The sequence below is a fragment of the Rhinolophus sinicus genome, chromosome 16, assembly GCF_057876585.1.
Source record: "Rhinolophus sinicus isolate RSI-liver-muscle chromosome 16, RSI-T2T, whole genome shotgun sequence".
NCBI lineage: Eukaryota > Metazoa > Chordata > Mammalia > Chiroptera > Rhinolophidae > Rhinolophus > Rhinolophus sinicus.
In genome coordinates this window covers 88,818,722-88,832,951 of record NC_142516.1, presented here as the reverse complement: position 1 = coordinate 88,832,951, position 14,230 = coordinate 88,818,722, and the positions used below count along the sequence as shown (strand labels likewise).

The 14,230-nt window shown below is 46.1% G+C and overlaps 1 protein-coding gene across 2 annotated transcripts; it reads right to left on the bottom strand.

Annotated features, from left to right (window-relative positions):
- Window positions 1–4,916: 4,916 nt before the first annotated feature.
- GJB6 (gap junction protein beta 6) lies at window positions 4,917–13,439 on the bottom strand. 2 transcript variants are annotated; one of them, XM_019715660.3, is made up of 2 exons: window positions 13,302–13,439; window positions 4,917–6,420 (listed from the first exon to the last, which is right to left on the bottom strand). In XM_019715660.3, exon 2 carries the CDS (start codon window positions 6,403–6,405, stop codon window positions 5,620–5,622), a length of 786 nt encoding a protein of 261 aa, XP_019571219.1. In that variant the 5' UTR covers window positions 6,406–6,420; window positions 13,302–13,439; the 3' UTR covers window positions 4,917–5,619. The 2 variants fall into 2 exon arrangements, with proteins under 2 accessions (XP_019571219.1, XP_019571220.1); XM_019715661.3 differs by lacking the exon at window positions 13,302–13,439 and adding an exon at window positions 12,042–12,161.
- Window positions 13,440–14,230: the final 791 nt, after the last annotated feature.

Sequence of the window (14,230 nt, the reverse complement as noted above, 5' to 3'; positions counted from 1 at the left end):
TCCCAAGGAATCTACAAAAATCTAGAACTAATAAGTGAGTTTAGTAAGACCACAAAATACGAGCAAGTAAACAAACAAAAATAACATTTATTTTTATATACTAGCAGTGGACATGTGGACACTGAAATAAAATGCAATATTATTTACAATCACTTTAAGAAAATGAAGTACTTAGAAGTAAGTCTAACAAAAGTTTTAATGACTCGTACACTGAAAAGTACACAATTCTGATGAAAGAAATCAAAGAAGGTGTAAGTAAATAGACATACCGTGTATATGCGTAGGAAGATTTGACAGTAAAGATGTAAGTTCTCCCCAAATTGATAGACAGATTTAATGCCATTTCTATCAAAAACCCAGCAAGAGTTTTTGTAGAGACATAAACAAGATTATTCTGAAATTTATATGAAAATGCAAAGGAACTAGAATAGCTAAAAGCAATTTGGAAAAGAAGAGTAAAGCAGGAGGAATCACTCTAGCAGATTCAAAGACTTATTTATATAGTACATTAACTGAGGCTGTTTAGTATTGCTGGAGGATAGACATGCCAATCCACGGAATGGAACAGAGAACCCAGAAATGGCCCCACACAAAGGTGCAAAAGAAATTCAATAGAGGAAAGAGAGAATAGAGCATTTTTATTAAGTGGTGCTAGAGCAACTGAGTACCTACAGGAAAAAAAAATGAACCTCAACTCAAGTCTCAGACCTTGTACAAAAATTAATACAAAATAGACCACAGACAAGTGTAAAGTGTAAAACTAAACAGCTTTTAGGAAAAACATAGGAGAAAATTTTCAGGATCTAGGGCTAGGCAGAGAGTTCTTAGACTAGATTCCAAAAGCATAATTTATAAAAGAAAAAAAAAGATAAATTGGACTTCATTAAGATGAAAAACTATTGCTCTGCAAAAGACCCTGTTAAGAAGATGAAAAGGAAAGCTATAGAGTTGGGGGGAAATACAAACCAGATATGTCTGTCCAAGGACTAGTATCTAGAATATATAAAGAACTCTCAAAACTCAACAGTAGAAAAACAATCCAATTAGAAAATGGGCAAAGACATGAAGAGGATATAGAGATAGCAAATAAGCACATGAAAAGATATCCAACTTCATTAGCCATTGGGGAAATTCAAGTTAAACGCAACCATCAGGATGGCTAAAACAACAAATAGTGAGGACACCCAGCGCTGGTGAGGATGAGGAAACACTGGGTCCCTCAGACACTGCTCGATGGTATAGCTCCTCTGGAAAACAACTTGGCAGTTTCTTAAAAAAATGAAATGTGTAACCACCACACAGCCAGCAACCGGATTCTATTTATTACAGAGAAATGAAGACTTGTGTCCACAGAGAAAAGTTGTGTGAATGTTCATATGTATTTTTGTGTAAGCCCCACATCCTTCCATGGGTGAAGGGATAAACAAATTGTGGCACATTCATACCATGGAACACAACTCAGTAATTAAAAAGGAACAAACCATTGGTGGACACAACAATCGGGATGAATCTCCAGAGAATTATTTTTAGGGAAAAACTCCAGTCCCAAAAGGTTAACTACTGCATGATTCCTCTTATGTAATATTCTTGAAATGATAAAATGATAGAAATGATGAGAAGATCAGGGATTGCTGGGAGTTAAGGAGGGATGTGGTGGGTGGGGTGGGCGGGCATGGGTGTGGCTGGGAAAGGGCGACATGCAGGGGCTGAGTGGTGATGGAAGGTCTGTATCGTGATCATGTCAGTGTGGGCGTCCTGGCTGAGAGCCTGTGCAATGAATTTTGCCAGATGTCACCATTGGGGGACACTGTGCCGAGGCCACATGGGACCTCTGTGTTTTCGTACACATAGAAGTGAATCTATAATTACCTAAAAATAACCAGTTTCATTTGAAAAAAAAAAAAAAAAGAACATTTGTGAGACAATTGGGGAATTATGAACACTGACTGGAGTTTGTTAGTGGGACAGTGAACTTGTGTTTTGGTTTTAAAAGGCTAGTCTGCCCTCATTAAAGATCCATATTGGCATATTTGCAGGTGAAATGTGTGGGATTTGCTTCAGAGTGACCCACACTGGGGGTGAGCAGTGAGAGTCCCTGGGGACAGGCATGAATAGATGCTTCTTGTCATCGGGTGAGAAGTGCGTGCTGTCTCCCAACCCTGTGCACTACACGTGTGGTCAAGCTCCGAGCTGTGCAAGTTGGTGCATCATGCTAGTTAAGACACTGACTTTGGAGACTGTCGGACCTGGTTCAGGTCTTGGCTCTGCTACTTATTAGCTACGGAACCCTGGGCAAGTCACTTAACCTCTCTGAGCCTCAGTATTCTCAGCTGTGAAATGGGGGTGATGTCTCATAAGGAAGAGTGTCGTGTCAGGAAAGGCAAGGTCTTCACCAGAGGGGTGGGGGAAGGAGACAAGCCAGTGCAGGAGCCCCAGGAGCCGGTCAAGGTGAGGTGGTGAGCTTGGGCAGTGTCTCAGGATCCAGAAAAAGATCTCAAAAAGAGTTGTAAGAAGATGACCACTGAGAAGAAGCCATTAAGTTTGGTGTGCAGAGCGCCATTGTGCTTGTAATGGTTTGGGTTCCGTGGGGAGGGTGGGCCCAGTTTAAGGAGCTGAGAAGCGGCTGAGGAGAGAATGCAGATGGGGCTGGGGGCCACACTCTCAGACCTTGAAAGGACGGTGTGTAGTGAGCTCCAGAGGGAAGACTCACTTGTCAAAGAACAGAAAGACCAGCCGGGTGACATGCGGGGCCGGGAATCCCTAGAGCACAGTTGGGGCTGCTACCGAAGCTGTTCTATCTGTCCTAGCAGCCCCCTCCTTCCTGTTGACCGGCTTCATTCTATACCCATTCAAACAGCTAATTAAAAAGAAAGAACATTAGAGAACAATCAGGAATTATAAGGGCTGACTAGTTTTTTTTTTTAGTGTGATAGAATTGTGGTTTTGTTTTAAAAGGTTAGTTCTTGCTTCTTATTGATCGAGACTAAAATATTTATGGATGAAACAGTATGTCTGGACCTTGAAGAAAATGAGAATGATTTGTTTTTCTGGAGAGGTCTGGAATCATGGCGCTGTGTCAAGCCCTCGTGTATATTCATTATTCGTTAGGTGTCCCTATGCATACTGTATGCTAACTAGGAGCTCTAGCAATTACCTTTGAAAACTTGCCACCATGCGCTTACATTGGCAGCACTGTACAAACAGCTCGGTAAGGTTTCATAACCTTGGTGTGTCAGTGTCTCATAGCTGTGTTTGTGTCGACATGTGGCGGTGTCCTGCTGAGTGGCGTTCATTATTGTTGTTGCACGTTTTTGTGTGCTGTCGCGAGAATGTCTGAGCTTGAATTAGAGCAATGAACAGACATTAAATTTCTCATTAAACTTGGCAAGGGTGGAAGTGAAATCAGGGACATATTAGTCCAAATTTATGGAGATAGTGCGATGAAGAAAACGGCAGTGTACAAATGGATTAAATGTTTTTCTGAGGGGAGAGAATGTGTCACTGATGCGTCAGGATGGCCAGTAATGAGAACTGACGAAAACATTACAAAAATTCATTGAATTGTGTGTCAAAATTGTTGGCTGACTGTGAGAAGCATAACAGACCAAGTAAACCTCGATAGAGAAACAGTTAGGAAAATCTTAACTGAAAACCTTGTCATGAGAAAGGTGTGTACAAAAATGGTCCCGAAGGAGCTCACTGATGGACAAAAGCAAAGGAAAGTTGAAGTTTGCCAAGACCTTTTGGAGAAGCAAGATGATATTTTGGGCCATGTTATCACTGGTGATGAAACATGGGTGTACAAATACAACCCTGAAACAAAGTGTCAAAGTGCACAATTGAAGTCAGCCAATTCTCTATGACCAAAAATATTCCATCAGTCCAAATCAAGAGTCAAACGATGTTGCTAACCTTTTTTGATATCAGAGGGATTATTCATTATGAATTTGTACCAACTAGATAAACAATTAACCAAATTTATTCTTTGGAAGTGCTGAAAAGGCTGCATGAAGAAGTTAGATGAAAACGACCTGAACTTTTCACCAACAATTCATGACTCTTGCATCACAACAATGCACCACCTCACACGACACTGTCTCTGAGGGAGTTTTTAGCCAGTAAACAGTTAACTGTATTGGAACACCCTCCCTACTCACCTGATCTGGACCCCAACGACTTATTTCTTTACCTGAAGACAAAGGAAATCTTGAAAGGAAGACATTTTGATGACATTCAGGACATCAAGGGTAATACGATGACAACTCTGATGGCCATTCCAGAGAAAGAGTTCCAAAATTGCTTTGAAGGGTGGACTAGGTGCTGGTGTTGGTGCATAGCTTTCCCAGGGGAGTACTTGGAAGGTGACCGTAGTGATATTCAGCAATGAGGTATGTAGCACTTTTTGTAGGATAAGTTTGCGAAATTAATTGTCAGACCTCGTATGTTGGTTGAGGGCGTGTATTATTTATTACACCAGAGAAAACAGCCTGCCACTGACTCACCGACGCTCACACTAAAGGCATCTGTACTCAACCTGGAAATCCCTGGGGAGGAAGGTTTCCCCATCTATGGCTGTAAAGCTGTGGGTGCTTTTCTCAGTCACCATGGACTGAAGGACTCAGGTAATGAGTCCTTAGAGGCAAGCTTTGTTTGAGAGCTGCTGACAACCTGAGACTTCTCCAACCTCCTCTCTAGGGAGGATATCATCCGTGTCCTAAGGCTCTCCAAGCGGAGCACTGGATGGGCTGCTGAGCTTGGCCCCTGCCCATAGGCCAGAGAGTCCCTGATGAACTGGGGGCAAGTGCACCCACCAAACGGCATGCTCCCCAGCAAAAGTACTCCACCCACTGCTCATACCCCTGGGGGTGATAGCGTGGCGGCCTGCAGGGAACAGAAGCCCAGAATGCGCAGGAAGGTGTAAGCAGTGGGGTGAGCTTTATTGAGGTGAGTTGTTCACAACGAATGCCAATAGGCTAGTTTTACAAAGCTTCCCGCTTCCACACAGCTCCGTCTACATTCAGAAAGCAGCGAAAATATACTGTGCAATGAACACTTCCACCTGAAGAGTATCATGGTAGTTCATAAATGTGTCAACAGATAATGTAAAACAATATTTACAAGATACAGTAAGTTCAAAATTTAGATGCTGATGGTATAATTCTAAAACTAACGTTGTATGCTTTTCCAGGTAAGGAAGACCAGTTATTATAAAAATACTTTATATAAATTCAAAGTCAGAACTAAAACATTCAATCCTATAAAAATATCTTTTACTAATAAAAGCATCAGTTTGTAGATAAATGTTCTTTATCAACAACAGCTACGTCCTTAAATTTTCAGGAAATACCCACTATGTCAGACGAGCTCCTTACACATGGGAAAGTAACTTTAAGGCGGTTGTCACCCTGCCTCACTGCTCAGCGATGGGTCACACACTTGATCATATTGCATAGTAATGGCACAAATGTTCTACAAAACGTTAAGTCAAGTGTCTATGTCTTATGAAAGCCGTTTATAAAGACCAAGTCTCCAGCCTAGAGAGGGGATTCGTGGTGGGCACCGCCTGCAGGAGAGGCCACCAGTTCTGTTAGGAGCCAGCTACCTCGCACTTTGAAATGTCTAACTTGGAAAACCAGTGACCGCGTTTGGGCCGCTATCTGAAATCAGCTCATTCATTTCGTTTTGCTTGCTTTCCTTGGGGGCGTGGCTGGGGTGGTTCCTTTGCGTTTGTGCTCTCTTTGACTTCCTGAAACACACCTTGAGCAGCAGGTAGCACAGCTCGGCCACATTAAGCAGCATGCAAATCACAGACGCGGAAATCATAAAAATGGTGAACACGGTTTTCTCAGTAGGTCTAGAGATGAAGCAGTCGACGAGGTTGGGGCAGGGGTCGATCCCACATTTCAGCACCCAGGGCAGGTGGTACCCATTGTACAGGAAGTAAAATACGTACATGAAGGATGCTTCGAAGATGATTCGGAAAAAGATGCTGCAGGTGTATGTCCACCACAGGGCCCCCTCGATCCGAACCTTCTGCTTTTTAATGTCTTCCAGGTCCTTGAATTCATTTCTCTTCTCTCCTCGCCGAAACTTGCGGGCGGCCTCCTGCCTGTGGTAGGCCACGTGCATGGCCACCAGCAGGGCCGGCGTGGACACGAAGATGAGCTGCAGGGCCCAGAGCCGGATGTGGGAGATGGGGAAAAAGTGGTCGTAGCACACGTTTTTGCATCCGGGCTGCAGAGTGTTGCAGACGAAGTCTTCCTGCTCGTCACCCCAAACTTCTTGAGCAGCCACGACCAGGATCATGACACGAAAAATGAAGATGACGGTGATCCACACCTTCCCGATGCTGGTGGAGTGTTTGTTGACCCCCCCGATGAATGTGTGCAGGGTTCCCCAGTCCATTGTGTCGGCTTATTCCTAGACAGACAAAGCAGCAAAGGGAAATTAACAGAAAGCTCCTTTGAATTTATAAAACAGTTGTATATTTCAGACTGAAACAAATTTCACTTAAAGTGTACTGTGATAGCTTCAACCCCTAAACTGCTGGTAGGAGGTTTTTCAAAGACATTCTAAGGTTTTTGGACCAGAAATAACTTTTGTTTTGGGCGGGGGGGGGGGGGGGGGGTGGTTAAGATCATCTTGAGTCAACTAAATTCAGATTATATAATAGGTGGCTGTTTGACATTAATGCAGGAACTCAGGTAATTCAAATCCTTTCCCAGTTCCTGTTTCATCACTGTGTAACTAGAGATCGCATTAGTTTCACTTTGCCCAGGGATCACAGAGGGTCCACAGTAGGTTTTAGTAATTAAATGGCTTATCCAGGAAGAAAAAAATCATTCATTGGAAAGACATAATTGGTTTACCCAGCAGACTAAGAAGGGAAAATAAAAAATCAAATACTTACTGAGTTACTTTACACAATAAATTTATATTTATTTCTAGCTTGAATAACGTCATTGGCCATAGTATTGGAGCTGAGAAACCTAATACTGTACCCACGGAAAGACCCTCTTCCCTAAGAGGGTCACAGCTTTTACCAAAAGTGCTCACTTGTTCTCCATTGTAATGGGCCAGGCTGGGGGTGGCCTTTGCTCCCCAGCAGATACCACCACTCAGAGTCACAATGAGGGACCCCCACCCCCAGCCCCACTGCAAGGCACAGCCTGCCTCTCTCCCTGTTAGAGCCCTGATTCAACGTCCTGGGAGAGAATGACTTCTTGACTTCTACAGAAACGTTTGCTACAATTCAAGCAGATGCCTTCTACGTTGCCAACACAAAACTAAAGAGTTGGTCAGCATTCTCCTTAAAAAAAAAAAAAAAAAAAGAGCACTTTGAGAGTCTTCAGAAAGCGAAAGACCCTCTCCTCAGAAAAACCCACTCACAGTTTTTAGGGGAGGAGGGAGTCACCAAAGTCGTTTTGTCAACTCATCTTAGACTTTCTTGAATGCATGTGGGGCTCACTGTGGTCAGGCTCTTTCCCGTCTAGACTGACCTCCTCACCTGCAATGAGTTTGTTGATAGTTACCATAATGATGGCAGTGGCACAGACATAGTGTCTTAGCATCAAAATGCTGTTTATAGACGCCTCTCATACCATTAGCAAGTTAGCTGTATTTCCATGGTTCATTTAATAACTACACCCTACCATTTTACATAATGAATATTCGTATCCCTTAGAAGGAACACGCCATACATCAAGGAAGGTATTCACGCCATACAACAAGGCTCCCTAAAAGAAACTAAAGCTTAGGCTAGAAGAGGAGTTTGCATGCACGCTCCCTGGGAGCCCACATCTGAACTGTTGTGTTCATGTCACATCAAGAAAGACACTGGCAACTGAAGCTGAAGCTGAATAATACTGAGTGTCAACTATAATTTAATATATATATGTATGTATACATATATACATACATATATATATAGTCATAGGATGTGGAGTACAGCATAGGGAATAGCGTCAATGGAATTGTAGCAGCTATATAAGATGTCAGAGGGGTAGTAGATTGGGGGAGGGGGTTATCACTTTGTGAGGGGTGTAAATATCTAACTATTACATTGTTTTGTACACCTGAGACTAATAAAAAAAAAGTTACATGCATACTTGAATTACCAAACAAAAAAAAAAAGAAAAGAAAGACACTGACAGGCTGGTAGGTACCTGCCATAGCACGGCCAGGTGGCAGAGCCTGGGAAGACTCTCTCAGGAGGGGTCACTCAGCTGGAGGATGGCTCTGAGGCATGTGGCAGCAGGAGGATTTGACTCCTGTGTTGATCGAGGACTAAGATTGGAGCCAAAGGTAGAATGAACAGAAAGCCAGGTTTTGCTTTTTTTTTTTTTTTTAAAGAAAAAGCTGAGAAAAATGAAATAGGTACAGGAGGTACAGCTCTTTAAAAATAAACTTTTTGAAGCTGTGGCTTCTCACACTGAATCAGAGGCCGTGTGAATGTGATTGGGTGTCACGCAGAGGGTGAAGCTCCACAACTAAACCCTGCCTTCCGTACACCACTTATCCCAGGGCCTCAGAGACTATCGATTAATCTTTGATTTAAAAGACTCATTTCAGACAATATGAATTGTACAATTAATTTTTAGTCTCCGATTATAGTCATTACAGTACATTTTCTTAGTGTTCTGTTCTGGAAGCCTTTCTTGCTGTTCTGTTCTGGAAGCCTTTCGGGATGTAACCAGTGAGGCAGTAAAAACTGTATCTTGATGTTTAAACACATTTTACAATGGCTGTTCCCCTAGGAGGTCAGTCCTGTTTGCTTATGAAATGAAGATGTTCTCTAACTAACCAGCAAATGTCTCCCACTGAAGTTTGGTTAATTAGTGCCCCGTGAGCAAGCCTCTGATTTATCAAAGAAAAGCTCACATTTTCTCAAATCCTCCAAAGTGCAGAGAATTTACCTCCCCCTGGATACCCCCCATCCCGTCCCGTCTCCTCCCTCCTTCCCCCCCACCCCCCATTAAAAGACTGTTTGAGTTCTGTATCACCAGCCTGAATAATGGCACACCTGGGGTCACCTATTCCCTGTCCTGCTAGGCAGCAAACCCATCCAGGCACCTGAATGAGTTTGGAGAGGCTGAGGTCAGGAGGTCACAATTTCCACACAAGAATATGGTCTCACTTTCTGGAAGCAGGGTCCTCTGTGACCTCTGCTCCTTTGGGCTTCTCCTTAAAAAACAGTGACCACAGTGATGCAGCAGCTTTCTTCTTTTGACGTCGATGGGTCCCCAAATCACACACTCTGAAAACATTCTCTCTAAGTAGCAAAGCTCAACAGAACATAATCTATTTTACAACACTTATTGACTTCAACTAAAAATCAGCAATTTACCTACACCTTTAAAGGAAGAAAAAGAAATGAGATCCCCAGGTCCCTAAGAAAAATGAGTGATTAAGCCTTAATACAAGTGTATCTAGCCTACTGGTCGCTCAAGACAATTAATTGGGCTGAGAACAAATGATCTGATTGGCAGTATCTTCCTGCACAAGTGACAAAGGCCCTATTATCTATCATGATAGAAATGACCGGAAAGGAAGAGGAAGAGCTGCCCTCCGTGAGCCTTGGGATGGGCACTCAGTCAGTGAACGTGCACTGGTGTTTCCAACAGTGAAAGTTTTCCTTCCCATCCTCATGTTTAGTCCCCAGGGCTCCTGGGGGCTTCCCAAGAAGCTGGGGCATCTGTCCTGCACATCAGTCTCCCAGCGAGCGCTAAGAGCAGGAGGAGATCTCTCATGTGTACCAGGGGCATGGACCGCCCCAAACTTCCTGACACATTGCTGCAGTCACAGGCAACTCCTGCACCCCCCAGGACACTGTTCCCACCCAGGATGAAGCTGACAGATGGCAGAAGGTTTGACAGGAGGCTTGGCTCCACTCACCCCTCCTGACCTGACCCTTGGGTGGGCGAGGCCTGCCCTGGCTGGGGGACAGATGCACACCCCTGGCCCTTGGCCTCTCCCCCACGAACACGTAACCCTGGGGTAGGCTTTCATAAACACTGTAGTTATGGTACATTTGAAGGTAGTCTTTGAAAACCCTTTGCCATTAGTACCAGGGAACAAAATACCTCTCTCCTTTTAGGCTTCCAGCGGGCTACAGCTGCTGGGGGAGCTTTTTCAATAAAAGTAAAATATTAACCCTCTCTGTAAATCAGAGAGGTTTAACTGGCACCTTTGTGGCTCTCTTTTAAGGAAAGAAGGGATATGCTCAGCTTCTGTGGTCTCTTCCGTGTAAGAATGTGGTTCTACTCACACATGCAGAGGTAAGTTGCATTAGGGTGTGTGGTACATGTAACCTTCCATGGCACATTCTTGATACTAAAGCTTTGATCCTAAATATTAGCTCTACAAATAAGCAAACCATTGACCTTACTTCTGATGGTACACACAGTATTATGACGATAGACTGTCCTTCCCTTTGACAACTCAAGTAATTTAAGTACATTAGTATTCCGAAGCTCTTCATTGTTTTAAAATTTTTTATTTAAGAACTTAATGCTAACTAGTTTGTTTAAGGATGCCATTTTAGTTTCACTGACGATAGAACCAAAACTAAAGTGCTAAACATCAGTGTCACCCTTAGTGCTGAGGTGGGAAGACCTTTCCGGATAGTTCTATCTTCTTTGGATGACCCTTTCAAAGTCAGTCAGAGAATATTTGATAGGCTGAGACCAGAACACACTCCTCACAATTTCCACGTTCGTTTGGAGAGTTGAGGCATTTGAATTGATTAAGGCCTTGACGTCACAGCAAAGTAAGCACACCCGAGCCTGACACCTGAGCCTGATTCCCAGGTCTCCCAGCCTATCGGCCTGAGGAGACCCAGGGCAAGGCTCCCACTTCAAGGCTCAGGCTTCCTCCTTCTCCAGCATGTGACAGCCTAGAGGCCAACGTGGCACTGTCACTGCATGAATGTAAATCTTTGTACTGCTTCTGGATGTAGGCGAGGATGTTGCCTCTTAGGAAAAGATAGTAGATGTGGCCATAGCCCTGTAATTGCTCCCACGTCTCTACTGCATGACCTTTGTGGGTAGTTTTCTTCATCCACAGAACTGTTATGAGGAAAGTAGGGTTACTACTGCCACCTTCCTGAGGCTCCATAGTTCAAATCCACAATCAAATCAGAACAAAATCTTTAGTGTTGATTCTTTTCCCTACGAAAAAAATGATAATACTACCAATCCCAAACCTCAAGCTCCTTCACTGAGCATTGGAAAAAAAAAGGAGTAGAAGGAGTTTGAGAAACTGGATATGCAACCTTACCTACCAAATCAGTAGTCAAAAAACAAAAAAACAAAAACAAACAAACAACAACAAAAAACTGACTGTCTCCTTAATCAGGAAGAATCTCTATCTTTTTTTGTCTCTATACTTTAGGTCAGCCAAGGGACAACCTGATAGATGATTTTTAAATGTAATGACTCAAAATTTCATCAATTGTCCTTTTAAAGCAATGACCAGTGATAAAATGCTTTTAGGATTTAACATTTCTTCAAACTTAAGTCAATAAAACTTAAGTCGTACAAGTATTTCTTAACCCATGTAAGAATTCAAAGAGTTAAAAAAATAATTTCCATTAAACAGTCTCTATTCATTCGAGTAAGCCTGTGTCCTTTCCAAACATCTAAGTCTAACCTGAGTTAAATGACCCTGGGAATAAAAATGGAAAAGGCCACCTGGGGACCCAGTTCCATTCTAATGGATAAACAAGTAAAACTGAAACCTTAACGTATGATAATGTTGCCACTGGAAATCTCTTATCCTCAAGGACCAAGACGCTTGTGTAGAACTTTATTCCCCCACAATTTTATTCCGTTAACATTTTTAATGAAAGTGTACTAATGACTTGCAGCTCCTGGACTGTTCAGACTTCATCAAAGCCGTGTGGTGAGGATTCATTAGAAAGTTAGAATTTTCCTGTTACCTTATGTAAATTGTTCAGTCAGACCTTCCGTGGTTCTCCTCCTCCCTAATGCTCTTATAATTCAACAGAGGAAAAGTAAGAAAAGAGAACAAGTCACCATTACCTGGATCAGATTTTGTTTTAAACCAGAAACACCAGTGAGGCGATGAGTGCTGCCTTCCCGGTCTTGTCGCTGCGGTGATGGCAGTGGGAGCCCTCAACCCCCCCACCCCCACCCCAGCTAGGTCACAGGCTGGAGTGCTGACGTTCTGTCTCCTTAACCCCCTTCTCGCTCCTTGGCAGAGTTCAGACAACACCCCCAAAGTCTCCCGCGATCCAAACAACAGACAAAGCTCTCCGCAGGGGCAGTTTCCAGCAGCATCCTGAAATTCTAAGGGAGCTGCACTGGGCAGGACGCTCTCTCCCGGAAAACTAGTTAGATTCTGCTAGAACTGGGGCAAGGGGATACTCCTGTAGCACAAAGTCTACTGAAGGAAGGGAACAGCAGGCCATGGTCAAATTCAAGCAGGCACTAAATGGACAGTGGGAGTCCCCCAGGTGACACCGGGTCTCTGCAATAACCACAGGTCCCAGCCCCTGCAGGCGTCCTGAGTTGCGTGCAGGCCACACTCACCTCAGACCCTGTCCTCCTCTCCAGGAAGGGGGGCCAGCCCAGTCAAAAAAGCACACGATGCCAGGACACCAGGTACTGCCCTGTCTCCTTCATCAGACAGAAAAGACCTTCTGGTGTCTCCACCTTCCAACTGAGCTGTGTCACCTATGACACTTAATTACTGTTGTCTAGCAATTGTCCTGTCATTATATTATTGTCACCTGCATTTCACAAGTTCCCCGGAGCACATCACACAGCCACGCGGGTCAGTTCTGCCTGAGACTTAGCGACAGGCTGCCGGTAGCCGCAATGTTTGGCTGAGTTTGAACACTGATCCTTTGCTCTGGTTTTCTTCTCCCCCAGATCCATGCGGGACTTTGTCAGTGACCCATAAAAGCGCAGAAAAGCCAAAACGCAGCAAAGGAAGTGGGGGAAGGAGGTCCCTACCGGCCCCTCAGATACGCCATGTGATGTATTTACAAAACCTGTGTGCAGGTCAAGGGCGACCATCTCGGGTACAAGCCAAACCAGTCCGTCCTGGTTCCTGCGGGCGCGCAGATGCGGATCTCGGGCAGATAAGGTCGCCCTGGGCAACCCGCGCGGACACCCACCCCTGCGGCCCCCGGGCCCGCCTGTCAGCGGTCGTCAACTAGGAAGACAGGGGAGAGATGGCCGACGGGCTGCCGACCCCCCTGTGGGCTTCTCCGGGTCAGCCCTCCGCGGAGAAGCCGCGATCGCACCCGCGCCCCGCACCGCCCGGCGTCCGCTTACCTGCTCCGCCGGCACTGAGGCCGCGCGGGTGCGGGAGCGGGTCTCTGGGCGCGCGGCAGCGCCCTCGGTGCAGCCAGGCGGGCGGGCGGGTCGGTGTCTGGAGCCTCCAGTCGGCTGGGCCCCCACCTGCAGCGCCTTTTAACCGCGCCCCACCCCGCCTCTGCCCTGACGCTCCCCGGCGCGCGGCCGGAGGCCAGCGTTCGGTGACCCGCGAGGGCCCGCCCCTGGGCTCGGGGCGCAGGACAGGCCTCCCGCTGGTGTCGGGGGGCCGGGGGACCCGGGGAGCGGGCTCCGGGATGCTGGGAGGGCCTCTGGGTTGGGGACGCCGGGGAAGCGCGCCGAGGGCAGGACGCGACCCTCGCCTTCCGGTCCGTCGGGAGCGCGGGGCTGGGGCCCAAAGCGAGGGGACACACGGGTGCAGGGTGGGTCCTCACTCCCGGAGCGCCGCGCGGGGCTGGGCCCGGCCTGGTCCCGGGAGAGGGCGGCTGGGGTCTCTGGCTGGGCGTCCACTCGCAGAGAACCCGGGCGCCCTAGGGAGAGGGCCTGGGCAAGTGGACCTGCCGCCCGCCGGTGGCGAGGCTTCCGACCCAGGACCCCGGGGATCAGTGTTAGGGGCAGGCTGGACAGATCCTCCTTCTACCTGGACGCTGCCAGCCTCTTCCAACCCGCCTGATACCTGCACGGTTCTCCCCTAGTCAGCAGCCTGGAGGCACAGTGGCTGGTGTTCTCTATCAATTAACAACTACTTAGAGGAGTCAAAGGGGTTATTTTTATGGGTTACCTCTGTCCTTTGAAGCCTCCTTCAGGGGAAGCAGAGCGGGCCTTCCTCAGTCACCACATGGAGACCCTGACCTTGCACTTGCACAGAGAGGGCTGGGGAAGTCCAGGGTGGGCACAGGGGCTAGTGGGGTGGAGATGTTGGAAACTAG

What these genes read in the sequence shown, in the direction of transcription:
- GJB6 (XM_019715660.3), bottom strand. Translation starts at nt 6,405, where the DNA reads ATGGACTGGGGAACCCTGCACACATTCATCGGGGGGGTCAACAAACAC.